The sequence below is a fragment of the Triticum urartu genome, chromosome 5A (assembly GCF_056163025.1).
Source record: "Triticum urartu cultivar PI428250 chromosome 5A, HENAU_Tu73, whole genome shotgun sequence".
Lineage (NCBI taxonomy): Eukaryota > Viridiplantae > Streptophyta > Magnoliopsida > Poales > Poaceae > Triticum > Triticum urartu.
In genome coordinates, this window is record NC_141877.1 from 433552775 (window position 1) to 433572867 (window position 20093).

At 44.6% G+C, this 20093-nt stretch overlaps 3 protein-coding genes across 3 annotated transcripts; 2 read left to right on the forward strand and 1 right to left on the reverse strand.

Moving 5' to 3' along the window:
* The first annotated feature begins 5486 nt into the window (after positions 1–5486).
* On the forward strand, positions 5487–8023 carry LOC125529720 (FKBP-like peptidyl-prolyl cis-trans isomerase family protein). Its single transcript, XM_048694145.2, has 4 exons — positions 5487–5792; positions 6032–6141; positions 7405–7547; positions 7775–8023. The coding sequence occupies exons 1-4, from the start codon at positions 5642–5644 to the stop codon at positions 7815–7817; spliced, it is 447 nt and encodes a 148-aa protein (XP_048550102.1). The 5' UTR covers positions 5487–5641; the 3' UTR covers positions 7818–8023.
* Positions 8024–12201: 4178 nt separating this feature from the next.
* Positions 12202–14502, forward strand: LSMT-L (Rubisco methyltransferase family protein). The gene is made up of 6 exons (XM_048674461.2): positions 12202–12787; positions 12894–12922; positions 13047–13258; positions 13497–13619; positions 13717–14121; positions 14214–14502. The coding sequence occupies exons 1-6, from the start codon at positions 12279–12281 to the stop codon at positions 14424–14426; spliced, it is 1491 nt and encodes a 496-aa protein (XP_048530418.1). The 5' UTR covers positions 12202–12278; the 3' UTR covers positions 14427–14502.
* A 104-nt stretch (positions 14503–14606) lies between these two features.
* LOC125509473 (uncharacterized) lies at positions 14607–17326 on the reverse strand. Its single transcript, XM_048674459.2, has one exon. It carries the CDS (start codon positions 17181–17183, stop codon positions 15321–15323), a length of 1863 nt encoding a protein of 620 aa, XP_048530416.2. The 5' UTR covers positions 17184–17326; the 3' UTR covers positions 14607–15320.
* Positions 17327–20093: the final 2767 nt, after the last annotated feature.

Consider the following 20093-nt stretch of genomic DNA (forward strand, 5'->3'; position numbering starts at 1 on the left):
AAACCCTAGGGGTGGGGGGCGCCCCACTTGGCTTGGGGGGCAAGCCACCCCCTTGGCCACCGCCCCCCCTTGGAGATTGGATCTCCTAGGGCCGGCGCCCCCCCTAGGGACCCTATATATAGTGGAGGGAGGGAGGGAAGCCGCACCCTAGCCCCTAGCCTCTCCCTCTCCCTCCCGTGACACCTCTCCTTCTCGCAGTGCTCGGCGAAGCCCTGCCGAGATCGCCGTAGTTTCCACCACCACGCCGTCGTGCTGCTGGATCTCCATCAATCTCTCCTTCTCCCTTGCTGGATCAAGTTGGAGGAGACATCTTCCCAACCGTACGTGTGTTGAACGCGGAGGTGCCGTCCGTTCGGCGCTAGGTCATCGGTGATTTGGATCACGACGAGTACGACTCCATCAACCTCGTTCTCTTGAATGCTTCCGCGCGCAATCTACAAGGGTATGTATATGCACTCCTCTCTCCCTCGTTGCTAGATGACTCCATAGATTGATCTTGGTGATGCGTAGAAAATTTTAAAATTCTGCTACGTTCCCCAACATCTTCTCCACGATCAGATCGTAGAAACTTTATTTTCTTGTTACGATGATTTTCCACTTCACTCTGAAATTTTTTGAACTTTTCAAATGTTTCAGACTTGTGCTTCATCAAGTAGATATACTCATATCTGCTCAAATCATCTGTGAAGGTCAGAAAATAACAATACCCGTCACGAGCATCAACACTCATTGGACCGCATACATCGGTATGTATTATTTCCAACAAGTCAGTAGCTCGTTCCATTGTTCTGGAGAACGGAGTTTTAGTCATCTTGCCCAAAAGGCAAGGTTCACAAGCATCAAATGATTCATAACCAAGTGATTCCAAAAGCCCATCAGCATGGAGTTTCTTCATGCGCTTTACACCAATATGACCTAAACGGCAGTGCCACAAATAAGTTGCACTATCATTATTAACTTTGCATCTTTTGGCTTCAATATTATGAAAATGTGTATCACTACGATCGAGATCCAACAAACCATTTTCATTGGGTGTATGACCATAGAAGGTTTTATTCATGTAAACAGAACAACAATTATTCTCTAACTTACATGAATAACCGTATTGCAATAAACATGATCCCAGTCATATTCATGCTCAACGCAAACACTAAATAACATTTATTTTAGGTTTAACACTAATCCCGAAAGTATAGGGAGTGTGTGATGATGATCATATCAATCTTGGAACCATTTCCAATACACATCGTCACTTCACCCTTAACTAGTCTCTGTTCATTCTGCAACTCCCGTTTCGAGTTACTATTCTTAGCAACTGAACTAATATCAAATACTGAGGGGTTGCTATAAACAATAGTAAAGTACACATCAGTAACATGTATATCAAATATACCTATGTTCACTTTGCCATCCTTCTTATCCGCCAATTACTTGGGGTAGTTCCGCTTCCAGTGACCAGTCCCTTTGCAGTAGAAGTACTCAGTTTCAGGCTTAGGTCCAGACTTGGGTTTTTTCACTTGAGCAGCAACTTACTTGCCGTTCTTCTTGAAGTTCCCCTTTCTTCCCTTTGTCCCTTTACTTGAAACTAGTGGTTTTTTTTACCATCAACACTTGATGCTTTTCTTGATTTCTACCTTTGTCGATTTCAGCATCACGAAGAGCTTGGGAATCGTTTCCGTTATCCCTTGCATATTATAGTTCATCATGAAGTTCTACTAACTTGGTGATGGTGACTAGAAAATTCTGTCAATCACTATTTTATCTGGAAGATTAACTCCCACTTGATTCAAGCGATTGTAGTACCTAGAAAATCTGAGCACATGCTCACTGCTTGAGCTATTCTCCTCCATCTTTTAGCTATAGAACTTGTTGGGGACTTCATATCTCTCAACTCGGGTATTTGCTTGAAATATTAACTTCAACTCCTGGAACATCTCATATGGTCCATGACGTTCAAAACGTCTTTCAAGTCCCGATTCTAAGCCGTTTAAGCATGGTGCACTGAACTATCAAGTAGTCATCATATTGAGCTAGCCAAATGTTCATAACGTCTGCATCTGCTCCTGCAATAGGTCTGTCACCTAGCGGTGCATCAAGAACATAATTCTTCTGTGCAGCAATGAGGATAATCCTCAGATCATGGATCCAATCCGCATCATTGCTACTAACATCTTTCAACTCAGTTTTCTCTAGGAACATGTCAAAATAAAACAGGGGAGCTAAACGCGAGCTATTGATCTACAACATAGATATGCTAATACTACCATGACTAAGTTCATGATAAATTAAAGTTCAATTAATCATATTACTTAAGAACTCCCACTTAGATAGACATCCCTCTAGTCATCTAAATGATCACATGATCCAAATCAACTAAACCATGTCCGATCATCACGTGAGATGGAGTAGTTTTCAATGGTGAACATCACTATATTGATCATATCTACTATATGATTCACGCTCGACCTTTCGGTCTCAGTGTTCCGAGGCCATATCTGCATATGCTAGGCTCGTCAAGTTTAACCCGAGTATTCTGCGTGTGCAAAACTGGCTTGCACTCGTTGTATAAAAACGTTGAGCTTATCACACCCGGTCATCACATGGTGTCTCGGCACGACGATCTTTGGCAACGGTGCATACTCGGGGAGAACACTTGTACCTTGAATTTTTTTAGTGAGAGATCATCTTATAATTCTACCGTCAAACAAAGCAAAATAAGATGCATAAAGGATAAACATCACATGCAATCAAAATATGTGACATGATATGACCATGATCATCTTGCGCCTTTGATCTCCATCTCCAAAGTACTGTCATGATCTCTATCGTTACCGACATGACACCATGATCTCCATCATCTTAATCTATATCAATGTGTCGTCACATGGTCGTCTCGCCAACTATTACTCTTGCAACTATTGCTATCGCATAGCGATAAAGTAAAGCAATTATTTGGCGCTTTGCATCTTATGCAATAAAGAGACAACCATAAGGCTTCTGCCAGTTGCCGATAACTTCAACAAAACATGATCATCTTATGCAACAACTTATATCTCATCACGTCTTGACCATATCACATCACAACATGCCCTACAAAAACAAGTTACACGTCCTCTACTTTGTTGTTGCAAGTTTTACGTGGTTGCTACGGGCTGAGCAAGAACCGTTCTTACCTACGCATCAAAACCACAACGATAGTTTGTCAAGTTAGTGTTGTTTTAACCTTCTCAAGGACCGGGCGTAGCCACACTCGGTTCAACTAAAGTTGGAGAAACTGACACCCGCTAGTCACATGTGTGCATAGCACGGCGGTAAAACCAGTCTCGTGTAAGCGTACGCGTAATGTCGGTCCGGGCCGCTTCATCCAACAATACCGCCGAACCAAAGTGTGACATGCTGGTAAGCAGTATGACTTATATCGCCCACAACTCACTTGTGTTCTACTCGTGCATATTACATCAAAGCATAAAACCAGGCTCGGATGCCACTGTTGGGGAACGTAGTAATTTCAAAAAAATTCCTACGCACACGCAAGATCATGGTGATGTATAGCAACGAGAGGGGAGAGTGTTGTCCACGTACCCTCGTAGACCGAAAGCGGAAGCGTTAGCACAACGCGGTTGATGTAGTCGTACGTCTTCACGATCCGACCGATCAAGTATCGAACGCACGGCACCTCCAAGTTCTGCACACGTTCAACTCGATGACGTCCCTCGAACTCCAATCCAGCCGAGCTTTGAGGGAGAGTTCCGTCAGCACAACGGCGTGGTGACGATGATGATGTTCTACCGCGCAGGGCTTCGCCTAAGCACCGCTACGATATGACCGAGGTGGATTATGGTGGAGGGGGGCACCGCACACGGCTAAAAGATCCAAGGGATCAATTGTTGTGTCTCCAAGGGGTGCCCCTCCCCGTATCTTAAGGAGTGGAGGAGGAGGAGGGTCGGCCCTCTCTATGACGCGCCCTAGGAGGAGTCCTACTTCCACCGGGAGTAGGATTCCCCCCTTCCAAGTAGTAGGAGTAGGAGTCAAGGAAAGGGGAGAGAGAAGAGAAGGAAGGAGGGGGCGCAGCCCCTCCCCCCTAGTCCAATTCGGACTAGGCCTTGGGGGCGCCCAGCCTCTCCTCTCTCTTTCCCCTAAAGCCCAATAAGGCCCATATACTCCCCGGCGAATTCTCGTAACTCTCCGGTACTCCGAAAAATACCCGAATCACTCGGAACCTTTCCGATATCCGAATATAGTCGTCCAATATATCGATCTTTACGTCTCGACCATTTCGAGACTCCTCGTCATGTCCCCGATCTCATCTGGGACTCCGAATTACGTTCGGTACATCAAAACACATAAACTCATAATATAACCGTCATCGAACTTTAATCGTGCGGACCCTACGCGTTCGAGAACTATGTAGACATGACCGAGACACGTCTCCGGTCAATAACCAATAGCGGAACCTGGATGCTCATATTGGCTCCTGCATATTCTACGAAGATCTTTATCGGTCAAACCGCATAACAACATACGTTGTTCCCTTTGTCATCGGTATGTTACTTGCCCGAGATTCGATCGTCGGTATCTCAATACCTAGTTCAATCTCGTTACCGGCAAGTCTCTTTACTTGTTCCGTAATACATCATTCCGCAACTAACTCATTAGTTGTAATGCTTGCAAGGCTTTAAGTGATGTGCATTACCGAGAGGGCCCAAAGATACCTCTCCGACAATCGGAGTGACAAATCCTAATCTCGAAATACGCCAACCCAACAAGTACCTTCGGAGACACCTGTAGAGCACCTTTATAATCACCCAGTTACGTTGTGACGTTTGGTAGCACACAAAGTGTTCCTCTGGTAAACGGGAGTTGCATAATCTCATAGTCATAGGAACATGTATAAGTCATGAAGAAAGCAATAGCAACAAACTAAACGATCAAGTGCTAAGCTAACAGAATGGGTCAAGTCAATCACATCATTCTTCTAATGATGTGATCCCGTTAATCAAATGACAACTCATGTCTATGGTTAGGAAACATAACCATCTTTGATCAACGAGCTAGTCAAGTAGAGGCATACTAGTGACACTCTGTTTGTCTATGTATTCACACATGTATTATGTTTCCGGTTAATACAATTCTAGCATGAATAATAAACATTTATCATGATATAAGGAAATAAAAAATAAATTTATTATTGCCTCTAGGGCATATTTCCTTCAGGTTGACACCTAACCCCCACTGCTACCCGGAGTAATTAACCAAAAACCACTACTATCTAGGTATGTATCTCAAAAAACTACCACTTTTTTATTTTGTCTTAAAACCTACCAGTTGGATGCTAAAAACCCGATTATGACATGTCTGACCCACAAGTCAGTGCTGACATGGCAAAGTAGCCAACTCCATTTAGCTCGACCGTGTAACCCAGGTCTGGCCCACAAGTCATGGCTGTAGCTGGCGTGCCGTGCCTCTGGCACGCTTTAGCCCAGGCTAAGCCTGGCCCATCTGGCCAGGTTTGGTCTCGTCTTCCTCGCCTCGCCTTCTTCTCCTCTCAATCTCGACCCAATCATCAGTCTAGCTAGCTAGGGTTTTTGCCCCTAAACCAAGACCCCCTCTCTCAGCTCTCGCGCCCGCTCGACCAGCGCGGATGGGGAAGGACGGGAAGGGGAAGGAGGCCAAGGGGAAGGGCAAGCAGGCGGCCGGCTCCTCCGACGACGCCGGAGGCGCCAAGGGAGGCAAGGGCAAGGGCAAGGGCGGCAAGGGCGGCGACGACCTCGGCACCTGCACCTTCGTCAAAGGTATCACGGATCCCAACCGTCGATCCCGCGAGATTAGGATGAGAATCTTAGGGTCGCGTAGGGCGGGGGGAGCCGGGATGCTCTGTGGCTAGATTCGCCTATGATGCTTCGTTTCAGAAATTGGCAGGGCTGTGAGGTCGAGATTAGATGCTTGAGTGAAGGCTTACTGGATTTGGATATTGTTTTGAAATTGTGTCCTCTTTTGTGCTAACTGTTGCGTTGCTGTCCTGTGCTTGCAGCTAGGCACGTGTTGTGCGAGAAGCAGGGGAAGATCAATGAGGCGTACAAGAAGCTGCAGGAAGGCTGGTTGGACAACGGGGACAAGGTCCCTCCTGCTGAGTTTGCCAAGGTGAGCGGCAGATTGACAAGCCCTCGTCAATCCATCTCAGCTTTTAATGTATAGTATGCTTAAAGGAAGATGCTTGAGATTAGTCAGGAATTGACTGAACCTCAGATTATCAGTGAAATTCACTGTCTGCAATTTGCTTTTCCCACACATTTTTCACCTGCTTTTGTTTATGAGATGTCATTTAGGGCTCTATGATTTACCTGCATTTAGATAAAACGATCCAAAAATGTGTTACATGTTTTATTTCATGTATGCTTCTAACCTCTTTGGTCATGGTACCTGAAAGTTGGATTATTTGTCACCTGTGTTGAATTCATATAACCTGTGCGCTAATTTAGTAATTTCTTTGTCTATTGAGAAGCGCAACTAGTGTTTATGTGAAGCGAGTAAAAAATTGCTTAATTTATCTTGTTATACATGTTGATATTGTAGCCTGAGATTGGGCTCTTTTGTTATAGTTGACCCCTTGATGGGGCAAAAGGTGCTGGTGTCAAAATTTGCCAAACATGGTTCTAGAACTGGCATATATAATTAGTACTGCCTAGTGTTGATGCCAATTCCAGACTAGTAATAGGCCTGATCATCCGGGTAGCTAATCAAAGGACTATACCAGAGGACCTTGAGAACTTTTACTAAGTCAGGATCGAGCTGTTCTCATTAAGAAACGGGTATAACCAACAAATTCTCTTTTTTTTGCTCAGATAATACTTTGTAATACTGTCTCGATTGTGCAGAAGTTGGAATAAATCCCTCTGGTGCATAGTCTTGTAAGCAAATTGGGTTTTTTGAAACTTGAAAACTGGCAGGCTAAGATATCTAGTAATATACTTACTTGTGTTGCCTGTAAATGCTGGATCTGTGAATATCTGTTACAATTGGTAAGTGCTACTCCCTCCGTCCCATAATGTAAGACGCTTTTTGACACTAGTCTAGTGTCAAAAAGCGTTTTACATTATGGGACGGAGGGGGTAATTTATTAAGTCTGCTGAGAGCAGGTGTTAGTCATAGTTGTGAATGCACCTTCTGTGAGGTTTGTGAATTACTAAGGGCATGCCTGTGCTACCTGGTCCAGTTATGTACAGGACATCAAATGGAAAACTGTCTACCTAGAAAATATACCTTCATTTTCAAATTAATATTCTGCTGTGCACAGTACAATTCTTAAACTTGTTGCCTGTAGACTGTATGCTGTATTCCGTACGCTATTAAATACCATGAATAATATTTCATTTGACTTACGTAGCTGTTTTTCTGATACTTCAGGTAGCCCAAGAATTCTCTGAATGCCCATCAGGAAAGAAAGGTGGGGATCTTGGATGGTTCCCGCGTGGCAAAATGGCTGGTCCTTTCCAGGAGGTTGCGTTTAACACACCTGTGGGAGCTACTAGTGCACCATTCAAGTCTACGTATGTCAACTGTCACCGTTTCTCTTCCATATTTGGCTTATAGATCATGCAAGTAGCAAATCTCCTTTGGACTAATACTTTGGATGCTATATTACTTATTTATGGATAAATAGAAATGCTCAGATCCTAGCCTGGATTATTACCTGAAGATGTTTGCTCCTTTAAATTCTGACTAATCATCTAGCTATTTCCAAATACTTACACAATGTCTGTTTGCTCCTATTCAGGCACGGGTACCACTTCATCCTCTGCGAAGGCAGGAAGAACTGATATGAAAGTATGCTTCAGGTTTGGAATGCAAGCACCTTGGGATAATGTGGGATGCAAATGCCCCCCATTACTTGTCTGTTGACTCAATAACCGTTGTGCCTGGACATGTACTCAAGCTACTATTATGCTGTCCCAAACCAGAGTGGCTCGGAAAATGTGCTTGCTACAAGTAACCTGATATGATATACAGTATGTGTTTGGGATAAGCTGAGATTTAGCTTGTGTTCCTCTTTTACGGTAAAGAAAAGAGAAAAAGGAATGCGTTCCTTTTGGGTGGCCATCAGTTCAGCGGATGCTCATCTCTATTTAGCATTGTTGAATGGGTCCCTTTGCGCTTTGTGGGAGGGTAATGGAAGTATCTTTATAAAACGATGCTACATACTGAAAACCTGTGGAAGCTAGGAATTTGAAGTGTTTTCTTATCTTATAAAATTGATGAAGGTTCCGATTCTTGCAACGCCACTTGGTATAGGAGAAGCATGTTCGCTCTACATTACAATGTCAAACTAAGTTGCATTTGCACAGCTAGCGAAAACAAGTTCTGTATGAAAATGAATAAACGGATCACATTGGTTTTATCCCGCCCAACCACATTCTTCTCGCCTCCTTGCCGTAACTACTGGTGCATGTGCAATGAATGCATTCCTTACCAAGAAAAAACATGTTCATCCTAGTAGTTAATAGGAAAAGTGTCAAAATAAATCTATATCTATACCAATATAAAAAGACTCAAATGGGCAGATCCAAACCATCTCAACCGTCAAATCATGTTAGCTAGCGGTTCAAATCGCTTCAAGGTTGAGCACCAAACACGTTTAACGCTTTAATTGACCGTCAAATCATGTTATCTAGCGGTTCAAATCGCTTCAAGGTTGAGCACCAAACATGTTTAACGCTTTAATTACCCATCACTATCATTGGTTATAAACATGTTTTGACTCAATGCTATCCTTTGAAATCTGTCATGTAATTAATATCCTACTATTCCCAGAAAAAGTAATTGATATCTTACCAAATACCAACATGCAACAGATATATCTTACCTAATATAACGTGCAACTAATATCCTACCTAATATAAACGTGCATTGCACGTACATTATTACTACTAAATAATAAAAGTCTAGTGATGTACTACTAATAACTAGAAGAACGCCCGTGCGTTGCAACGGGCCACATTAACTTTAAGAGTTCAATATTAATCATGTTAATAATACGTTTAATATTCTCATACATATCAAGTGACACTGGCAACCTTTTTTGTCAATTTAGCAACGGGCTCAGTTGCAACGGGCTCTTTATACATATCAGACAACTCGCTACTACTTAAACTACAACTATGACTACCAATTTTTTTTGTCAATTTAGCTCAGCAATAGTGCCTGGCTTAATAGACTGCTTTGCATTCACCCCCTCAGAAGACAGAGGGAACCAACTCAACATGTCAGAAGATTAACAGAAATTTCATTTATATGGCATGAACATATAGCAGGAGCACCAACACATAGATCAGCAGAGAGCAGAGCACATCATGCACACACTCGGGCCATCTATATCATACACACACAGCAACGCACACACGCATCACGCTGGCATACACATACAGAAAAGCAGGCACACACGCATCATGCGCATTGGCCGGTGCGACGCACGCAGAGCAAGTACGTACGCACGGAGAGCAAGCTAGCAAGCACGCACGCGTCCAACCCCGCCGCTGCATGCGCTGGCAGAAGGTGAGGCAGCAAGGGAGACTGCACATTGAAGCTGTCCATGCAAGGCTGGAGGTGCTGGGCCGGCGACGGCGGTGTCGGGACGGCGCTTGATTCGTTCCCGGTGGCGTGGAGCTTGGGGCGGCAACGCGACGATAGCTAGTGCTCGGGGATGGGGGTTTGGGGCGGGGGCAGTCGACCCGATGGCTGGTGAAGTTAACGGGCTCGGGCGGCTGGAAATTCGGCGGGTGGCGGCGGCACAGCGCGAGGATGGGACAGGCGGAAAACCTAGCGGGCGTTCAACTACCAATACCCACGCCTTTTTTTAGGGGAATTGCTTGTGAAAATAACGTGCGACGACGACTTAGCGAGCGGATCTCCTTAAAAAAGACATAGCGAGCAGATTTCCTTAAAACTGGTAGGAATGGATACGATTGATGACGTTGATAAATAGTGGTGAATGTTGGCCTAATTTACTATCATCATGCATGGCAACGAATCATCAAGAAAAAGAATACTTCCTATTACTACACTCATAGGAAGCTTCCTAATCTCTGCTACCAAACAGTTTCTGCCCAAACAAGGAAGGAAAGTTATGGACGTGATTCAGAAGGAAACAAACATTATGAAGATTAATTAATTTAGATTTGATCTTTAGAGATTGATTGTGATTGATTCTTTTACATAAAGACATTACTAAATAATTTGCGTCAGTATGGAAACGAATCATCAAGAAAAAGAATACTTCCTATTACTACACTCATAGGAAGCTTCCTAATCTCTGCTACCAAACAGTTTCTGCCCAAACAAGGAAGAAAAGTTATGGACGTGATTCGGAAGGAAACAAACGTTATGAAGATTAATTAATTTAGATTTGATCTTTAGAGATTGATTGTGATTGATTCTTTTACATAAAGACATTACTAAATAATTTGCGTCAGTATGGAAAGTTCTGATCCGTTCATTTTTTTCGTTGTGTGAGAGAGTGAAGTGAAAATAAACCGATGAAGTGGGGGAGGCGACGAAAAAAATCTACGACGGTTAACCTACGAAAAAAACCGGACGAAAGTGGTGGGACGAAAAAAAACCTGGAAACGAGACTACCAACTGCTCCATTAGGAGTAGAGATGAACGAATTATTTTCTTTTGGCACATGATATAAAGATTTAGTTTGCTGTATGGAGAAGAGTCATTAACATATGCAAAGTTCCACATAGAATTTTTGTTGATTTTTTTGACATTTCAAAAATAATTTTTGCGAGCAAGAGCATGTGCACCTGGGAGCCAAATTAAATTTTGTATAAAGTATTTTATATACAACACACGGTAGTATATAGGACATGAGGTAACTACCCCATGTATTTTTCCTTCGAATATAGGGAGGCAAAGTGTCAACTGAAATCATAACTTTGTGGATGTTTCGAGATGAAAAACCTTCAAATTAGAGCCAACCATTGGTTTGGTAGTTAGGAACACACGCTTAACGATGTGTGTCTTGAAAATAATTTATTTTTCTACTTACAGTCGAGACAACGCTTTTATTGGCATGAGACTGACTATTTATGAGAATTTAATGTTTATTTGCTAATTAATAGCATTGCATGCAATGAACTAAACAATGCATGTCGTGTTTGATAGTCTCGAGTCATTGAAAGCATGTACGCCCCACATATCTTATTGGTTGATATGCCAAGAAACAAAAAACAAGGTGAGAGTTAATGCATCGCGCCTAAGTGTTTTGGGATTATTTGGTTTTCATAAGGTGACTTGTACACCTAGACGGAGGGAGTAGTCGGTAGTCATATGGGTCTACAATGCGCACATTATCTAAAAAAATCAAAAAAAATAATTAAGGCATTTGCTTGTCTGAAAATGAAACTTGCATCGGTCGATTTCACTTGTAGGAGAAGATGACAGGACACAGGCGGAGGCGGAGATGGGGGCGACGCTAGTGGCAGCAACGTCCTAGCGATGCAGAGTTGGAGCGACCTGGAGCCGACATAGATACAACTGTAACAACGTCGACGAGGGGAGTCAGAGGTTGATGGGTGACATGTATAGGGGGCTTGCTGGCACCGGAGAAAAGGTCACACTTAGAGTGATGGCCAAGGGCGGTGGCAAACCGGTGGAGCTAGCAGCTTGGAGAAGGCGAGGCACGCGCGACATCGCCGTTGACAGACTGCCCAACCCACTTCGAAGGGCGACGGGAGGGCGAGGATTGATGACAGCAAGAGGAAGAAGCTCCGACGAAATGTGACTTGCACGGAAGAAGAAAAAATAAGACAACTTACATACAGGTCCAATAATTAGCTAACATACACATCAAAAAAAATACTCCCTTTGTCCCAAAATAAGGGGCTCTTCGGACTTTCTCCACTCTTCAACTCCACGCCGGAGTGGAGCAGGATCTAGTTCTAATTTGAGGAGTGGTTGGAAGGGGTGCTCCACCGGCTCCGCTCCGCTGCAATTTGCCGAACAGGGCTAAGTATCTCAACTTTGTACTAATTTTAATATAAAATTATATTAAAATTGAGAAACTTATTTTGGAATGGAGGAGTAGCTAACATAGAAGTGGTAAAAAGGTGCAAAATGCTGTTATTAGTTGATCACACTGCAGCTCGGGCCCAGCACTAATCGTATCCACTCCCGCCATTTACACAACAAAACCAACGGTCGTCGTTTCCCAATCCAAACAGTCACATCCTCCGACCTCCGCAACCCACGTCGCGGTGCCCGTCTCCTCCCCGCGCGCCATGGCAGCTCTCCACCACCTCGTCCTCCCGCCTCGGCTCCTCTCCGGCCACGGACCCCCTCCCGTCCTCCGCTTCTCCAGGAGGCCGAGGCCCCTCCTCCACCTGCTCCCGCGCGCGGCCGCCGCAGCCACAAGGGCATCGGCGGCAGCGGCGACGGCGGTGTCCGCGCCCTCGGACGCCGCGCTGCAGAACTTCCGTCGCTGGCTCTCTTCCCAGGGTGCAGACACGGGCTCGGTGGCTCCGGCGGTCGTGCCGGAGGGCCTCGGCCTCGTGGCGGCGCGGGACCTGCCCCGCGGCGAGGTCGTCGCCGAGGTGCCCAAGAAGCTCTGGTTGGACGCGGACGCCGTCGCCGCCTCCGACCTCGGCCGCGTCTGCGGCAGCGCCGGGGACCTCCGCCCGTGGGTCTCCGTCTCGCTGCTCATCCTCAGGGAGGCTGCGCGCGGAGGGGACTCGCTGTGGGCGCCCTACCTCGCCATCCTCCCGCGCCAGACCGACTCCACCATCTTCTGGTGAGGTGACGCTGATGTGTTTGATGAAATGTCTTTGCTGCTTCTGCACGGCCTCGTATTGCGCGTTCTGATGCTTTCGAGTGGTTGCTTCGTGCCTCCAGTGCAGGTCAGAAGAAGAGCTCTTGGAGATACAAGGTGAGCGTGCAGTGCAAAATTCCATGCCTTCGCCGTCGAAACTCGATCTTCGATCTTTTGTGGATTAGTAGTTACCTGATGGAGTTGTAATTAACTTTGTATGCTTTTGTCCTTTGCTTTTCAGGAACACAATTGCTGAGCACAACGACGGGTGTGAAAGAGTACGTGCAAAGCGAATTCGATAATGTTGAAGCTGAGATCATAAACGCGAATAAAGACCTTTTCCCTGGTACTATAACATTTGATGATTTTCTATGGGCATTCGGAGTACTAAGATCAAGGGTTTTCCCTGAGCTCCGTGGAGATAAGCTTGCCCTCATACCATTTGCTGATCTGGTAAGATCTCTGAACTCAAAACATGCCTACATTGGTCTGACGTTGATTATTCAAAAGGCTCCCAGTCAATTCTCCTTGTGTCAATGGGCATCCTTGTAATTTTAGTGATTAAGTTGTCATGCTACCTGTTGGAATATATTTTTTGTTAGAGATTACTTGCCTATGCGTTTTTCCTCAATACATGATGCAATTCTGAATATTATTCAGTTATAATCATTTTGGTACTTTGCCAAATCAGATAAATCACAATGGTGATATTACCTCAAAAGAATCCTGTTGGGAGATCAAAGGAAAGGGCTTTTTAGGCAGGGATACTGTGTTCTCTTTGCGAACGCCAATGGAGGTTAAATCTGGAGAACAGGCATGCATCAACTTATATTACTTTTGTTATATGTAATGTAATACTGTATTTGCCAAGATCTTTCATAACCAGCAGTTTTAATGATATACGTTGACAGATATATGTTCAGTATGACCTGGACAAGAGTAATGCTGAATTGGCACTTGACTATGGGTTCACTGAAGAAAACTCGTCAAGGGACTCGTATACTCTGACGCTGGAGATCTCTGAATCTGATCCCTTCTATGAAGACAAACTTGACATTGCAGAGCTAAACGGAATGGGGGAGACCGCATACTTCGATGTCGTCCTCGGTGAATCTCTTCCTCCTCAAATGATTACGTACCTACGATTACTTTGTCTTGGGGGAACAGACGCATTTCTCTTGGAAGCCCTCTTTAGAAATAAAGTTTGGGAGCACCTTGAACTGCCTGTGAGCCGTGACAACGAGGAATCAATATGCCAAGTCATCCAGAATGCCTGCAAATCTGCTCTTGCTGCTTACCACACCACCATAGAAGAGGTGAGCCTGCTAAAAAAAGAATGCTATTCACTTTCATCTTATTTGTTGGTTACCTCCTGATTAGTCTGATAAAACATGCATAAAATATTCAGGATGAAGAGCTATTGGAGAGAGAAGATCTGCAATCAAGACAGCAAATTGCCATTGAAGTGAGAGTGGGTGAAAAGAAAGTACTGGAGCAAATCAATGATATTTTCAAGGAGAGGGAGCAAGAATTAGATGACCTTGAGTACTACCAGGAAAGGAGGCTCAAGGATCTTGGTTTTATTGGTGACAATGGTGACATTATTTTCTGGGAGTCCTAGGGACAGATTGTACCATCCTATTTTTGCAACACCAGACTAATTTGAAAAGAAAAGAAAAAGATGGGTTCACACATTATTAACAAGTGCGATTAAAAACTGATTTCTGTGCCATAATCAATAAAACAGAGTGATTTTTTTATCAAATCACTATCAACATTCAAATTTCAAACAAATACAAGATTGTCAATGATAATTCTATCAGGCACTACATAACTTCATTAATAATCTCATAAATATAGGAGACCATCTTTCACATCTCGCATGTGGCAGCAAATTTGACTATCAGCAGCGAAGCTGTACAAATTATCTGACTAAGGTGATATGGATCATATCGTCCATTATAGTCCTAGTGCAGCATGTGCTGCACACTTGCATCTCCGTCTCTACTCCGAACTCGGCTAGCTCAGAACACAAGCAATTTGTATATCAACCAGCACAGAAGCGGTTTAGCGTGCTAGATCGCATTACTGTCAATCGGTCATTTGCTACAGCTGGGCTTCAACTCTGAAGCTCTGTTCATTATAGCCATCTGTGTTTCTTTGAGAAAGCTTATAATCATCTTGTGCAGCTTCTATTAATCAACATATCATCTATAAGGTACAGGACTTCCCTTAGTTTCCATTTACAGAGCTGGTGGTCCAAAATGATCCAAATTAATGTGAAATTGGCTGAACCTTCATTTACCTTGAGAAGCAGGTTCATTTTCTCCAAAAAAAAACCTTCGTTGAAACTCATATGTGAAGGGCTATTGAGATGGCAAGCCCTCAGTTCTGTCCCAGATGTAGCAGAATGGTTCTTCATTGTGTGACTGACAAGTCACGGGGTTCGCGATCTGTGAACTGGGCTTCTGTGAAAGTTCTCTCAAGCCTTGATTCTAGTCAGATGAGCCAACACTTATGTTTCAACAGTTTTGAGATCATTTGATGCATCCCTTGACCAAATGTCAGGACAGACTGTCATGGGTTTAACACCGACTTTAACCATATCAGCATAGAGCATCATGGCATTCAAGACATAGCCAAGCATGCACTGTCCACGGATCAGTAGTGAGTAAGTGAAGCTATCAGGCACCATACCAGATTCTCTCATGCAAGAGAAGAACTTACCAGCTTCACGGTATTGGCCATCTAAATAAAGACCATATATCAAGGTCATGTATGTCACACTGTTTGGGATTGAATGGTCTTCCTCAGTTGTGGAGTTCGATAAACAGGTACGAATGTCAGCATGCTTCTTCTGCCCTGAGTGCTTCATGAAGATCATGACTGCATCTTGAATCCTATTCTCTCTGCAGAGACCATCAACAAGAACCGACACTGTGACTGAATTTGGAGAAATGCCTTTCTCCGCCATCTCCTTCTGTAACCTAAAAGCAGCATTGATGTCACCATCCTTGGCATGGCCATGAATCAGAGCCGTGTATGTCAACACATTAGGTTCAACCCCTTTGGCTATCATCTCCGTGTATATAGCCATTGCTATTTCCATCTTCCCTTTCTTTGAATGCCCATCTATCAAGGAGGAGTAGGTCACCACATTTGGCTCAATTCCAACCTCACTCATTATTGTGCATGTTGCCAGGGCTTCAGCTAGATCTCCATTCTTGCAGTACTCATCAATTAGCGCGTTGTATGCAGCAGCATTAAGATAAACACCAGATTGCTGCATTGCTTCAAGAAACCTGGCCGCTACCTGCACTTGACCTCCCGAACAGAGGCCTCTTACAATTATGCTGCAGGTGAACTCATCTGGGCACAAACCTAGGCGAGCCATGTCCTCATAAACTGTTAATGCTTCTTGTGAATCACCAGACCTGAAAGCTCCATCAATCAAGCTGTTGTACACGGGCACGGTGGGAGCAACTCCATACCTGTGCATGTCAAGAAAAATATTTTTCGCATCACTTATTCTGTTCACCTGGAAGAAACCGTCAATCAGCGTTGTAAAGATCACAGCATTGGGAACGAGACCACTCTTCAGCAGTTCCTGGTACAACGTGAGTGCCCTCTTGACACCATCTCTCTTGCAGTGGCTGCTCATCAGTGCATTGTATGTGTAATGGTTGGGTCGCATCCCTGTTTGCTTCATGGTAAGGAACAGCCGCTCAGCCTCGGCGATGCAGCCCTCGTCACAGAGTGCGGATATCATCGTCGAGTAAGTGACCACATTTGGACCAATCCGTCTCGCCGCCATCTGCTTCCAGACCTCCCGAGCCTTGGCCACAGCGCCCTCATGCCGGCACGCGTTGATGAGCGTGTTGTACGTCACCACGGTCGGCGCCATCCCCCGGCTCAGCATTTCGTCGAACAGCTTCCAGACGCGGTCGAACCTGTGGGCTCTCACCAGCACGTCGAGGACCGCGTTGCAGGCGGGCAGCGCCGGCAGCGTCGGCAGGCGGTGGAAGACGGACAGCGCCTCGTCGTGGAGCGCCATCTGGGAGAGAGCGATGACGAGCACCCCGAGCGCGGGGCCAGGGGAGGTGGAGCTGGAGGCGAGCGCGGAGAAGGCGGCAGCGCCCCGGCGCGCGCCGGGGGAGGAGGCCTGGACGAGGGATTTCGTCAAACGGATGGCGTGCGCGAAGTTCTTGGCCGCGGCCGAGCCGTGGACGGCGGCGGCGAGGTGGGCGGCGCGGTCCCTTGAGGTGGCTGGGGTGGCAGCGGCTACGGCGGCGGCGGCGGAGGACAGGCAGCGGTGGCGCGTGGCGAGGGGCCGGCGGCGGGAGGAGAGGATGAGGCGGAGTGGTGGCGAGAGTGGCATGGGGTTGGCATTGGCGAGGCGGCAAATCTGTGCTGCTCTGCTCCTGTTCGACTGGGAATTTGACTGCCTGGGTTTTCTCGGCGAGCTCGTTGATGCGGTTGGGCAAGGAGCATTCAGCAGATTCAGGCCAGATTCAGCTCGATGCAGTTTTTCAAAAAAAGCTCGATGCCGGTTTTTTCTTTAAAAGAAAAAAAACTGGCTCGATGCCGTTAGTCTAGCATGCAAGAGGCCTCATAGGACCGGCGTAGTAGAACGACAACTAGCGCTGATGAAGAGTAGCGTAGATCAGAAGGATCCAATATGAAAACACACAAACATAAATGAAGTACGATTAGATCCGAGCAAATCTATTAAGGACATCTTCACACGCCTCCCAATAATGCTAGACACACCACCGGGATCTTCAAAGAGCTTCCGTCGTCTCGTCTTTCTGAATAGGACACGAACCCTAACAAAACTTGAATAAACATTTGAAAACAGAGCCCTCCCGCCGGCAAGGGCCGGGATCCACCGCGCCGCCATGCCTTAAGGCAACCGGGGACGAGATAGACCGACGACGGCGCTGCGGGAGGCAGAGGAAACAGAATTATCGTTTTAACACGCAAACACTCATACACTCACCCCTATAAACACATATACGCATACCCTGTCCCTATAAACACCCTCGAGATTGAGATAACATATCATTTTGAGATTGAGAAAACCGTCACATACGCCTTTGTAGACGACCGAAAAGTCTTCTCTCACTGAACGCGAAACGTCGGAAGGCCTGAAACAAATTAAGAGAAATGTAAGCACCAATGTCAAGTCTAGCACTTGAATCGTGGTAGGCTGACGATACCACTGTCATCCTAACCATTCAACCACATATTATTTCACAATCATCATGTAATTGTAATTGTTAATACAATGATTTTGACTGAAAAGACAAGTCTAACATAGTTGTCATCCTGTCCTCAATCGCTATATAGTACTTTTAGTATGCTTTAAATCCAATCCGTGAATCTTCATATTTGGACGTTGCGCGACATGATATAACGTGTTCTCCATCTGCCCAAATATTGACGTCATGGACATTTTAGGGCGAGCGCCCCCTTTTGCCACCATCCACATTCCCACACTGTCGCCTTTGGGTGCCATCTTCATCACCTAGACTGCCTCAATTTAGATCCGGTCGCCTCCGTTGAGCCATTTTTAGACCCCCCCCCCCCACACACACACACCCCCACCCCCCATGCTTCGCTGCAACCCCACGCCTTCTCCCTGCCGTTCGGCTGCGCCACCCCTTTCGTTGTGCAACTTCAAGGTGTTTGACGACTTGCACAGAGGTAAAAACTTTCATATATTTGATTTTTCAAAATGATTTATCTCTCTAACCGTGCGTCCAAATCACCAACCATTTCTGCCATTTCATTTCTTGTGTTAAGATCTTTAAAACTAGATTCGTCCTTCAAAAGTCTACTGGTCATGCTTCAAAGCTATACTAACCTGTGTTTCAAAACTGTACTATCTGTGTTTCATTTTTGGAAAGCATGGTTTGTGCTTTCATGCGAGAAGCACAATATCGTGCTTCACTTTTGAGGAAACATAGTTGTACTTTCACGCAAGAGGCACAAAAGACAATAAATTCTATTGATTACTTTGCATAATCTGAAATTTCTTCATAATTATTTAGCACATATGAATTGGTAAATGCATCATTATGTCAAAGCATAAAGGAGGATATATCTTAACTATTTATCCATGGTGCCATCTTGAAAACTATTTCTCGAAAGAGGAATATTATTCATACATTCTTGTAGAATATATAATAAGAAATATATCCTAACTATTTTGAAAGAAGCTGAGTTTGTCATTCACACACTCATGTAGAATACTCCTTCTGTGTCGAAGTAATTGAAGTTTTAGGATTGTCTTATGTTAAACTAATTACAGTTTGACAAAATTTTATGGGAAAATGTGCTAAGATCTATAATGTCAAATATATAAATACTACTTCCTCCGTCCGGAATTGGTAGATACATCTGTTTGAGCTCAACTAATTTCGAACGGAGGAAGTAACTAATTTCGAACGGAGGAAGTACTAAAGAAGAGTTTGTTGGTTTCGCTTCCATCCCTTCCATCGATATGTGTCCCCTCTCATTGATTTTTTTTTCAAACCACACGATAACCCCTATTAATTCTTTTTCAAACCGCCGCCCCACCTCCTTGTTTTGGGGAAAGAAATCGCTTGCAAAGCAATCAACATAAATCAAACAAATTGTCAGTAGCAAGAAATCCTTGCAAGCAAACAACAAAATTAACTCACATGGTTGCACATACACAATCTCAATCACATCATATCTTTCATTACCTTTAACTATACATGGAATCCCTCCCCACCACATATCTCAGCATCAACCCAATTAAAATGCTCCTACGTTGAACTACTATAATAAAGTTGCCTCGTTGCAACACACGGGTATATTTAGCTAATATATACTCCCTCCGTCCCAAAATAAGTTATTGAGAAAAGTATACTTTTCGTCCCTTAACTTTTGTCCAAGTCTAGATTTGGTCCCTCATCTTTGAAACCGGACAACTTGCACCCCCAACTACTGAAACCGGACAAGATTCATCCCTGGTCTCGATTTTGAGCGGTTTTGGTGATGGCTCACCCCGATTTTGACCGGTGCTAACTTAAATACGTGTATATCTTTCAAATATGTGAATCTTTTGAATTCATGTACCTTTTTCAAATCTCTGTACTTTTCACGTTTGCGTAAAATTTCAAATTTACATACCTTTTTGAAATCCGCACTATTTTCAAATCCACGTACTTTTTCAAGTTCACATAATTTTCCAAACCCGCATACTTTTTCTAGTTCGCGTATTTTTCTTAAATCCGCGTACTTTTTTCATGTTCGTGTA

Bases quoted from the DNA above. Each gene is read 5' to 3' on its own strand.
- LOC125529720 (XM_048694145.2), top strand. From the start codon at position 5,642: ATGGGGAAGGACGGGAAGGGGAAGGAGGCCAAGGGGAAGGGCAAGCAG. The intron at 5,793-6,031 runs GTATCACGGATC...CTGTGCTTGCAG, and splicing joins CACCTGCACCTTCGTCAAAG to CTAGGCACGTGTTGTGCGAG. The intron at 6,142-7,404 runs GTGAGCGGCAGA...CTGATACTTCAG, and splicing joins CTCCTGCTGAGTTTGCCAAG to GTAGCCCAAGAATTCTCTGA.
- LSMT-L (XM_048674461.2), top strand. From the start codon at position 12,279: ATGGCAGCTCTCCACCACCTCGTCCTCCCGCCTCGGCTCCTCTCCGGC. The intron at 13,259-13,496 runs GTAAGATCTCTG...TTGCCAAATCAG, and splicing joins TCATACCATTTGCTGATCTG to ATAAATCACAATGGTGATAT. The intron at 14,122-14,213 runs GTGAGCCTGCTA...TAAAATATTCAG, and splicing joins ACCACACCACCATAGAAGAG to GATGAAGAGCTATTGGAGAG.
- LOC125509473 (XM_048674459.2), bottom strand. From the start codon at position 17,183: ATGCCACTCTCGCCACCACTCCGCCTCATCCTCTCCTCCCGCCGCCGG.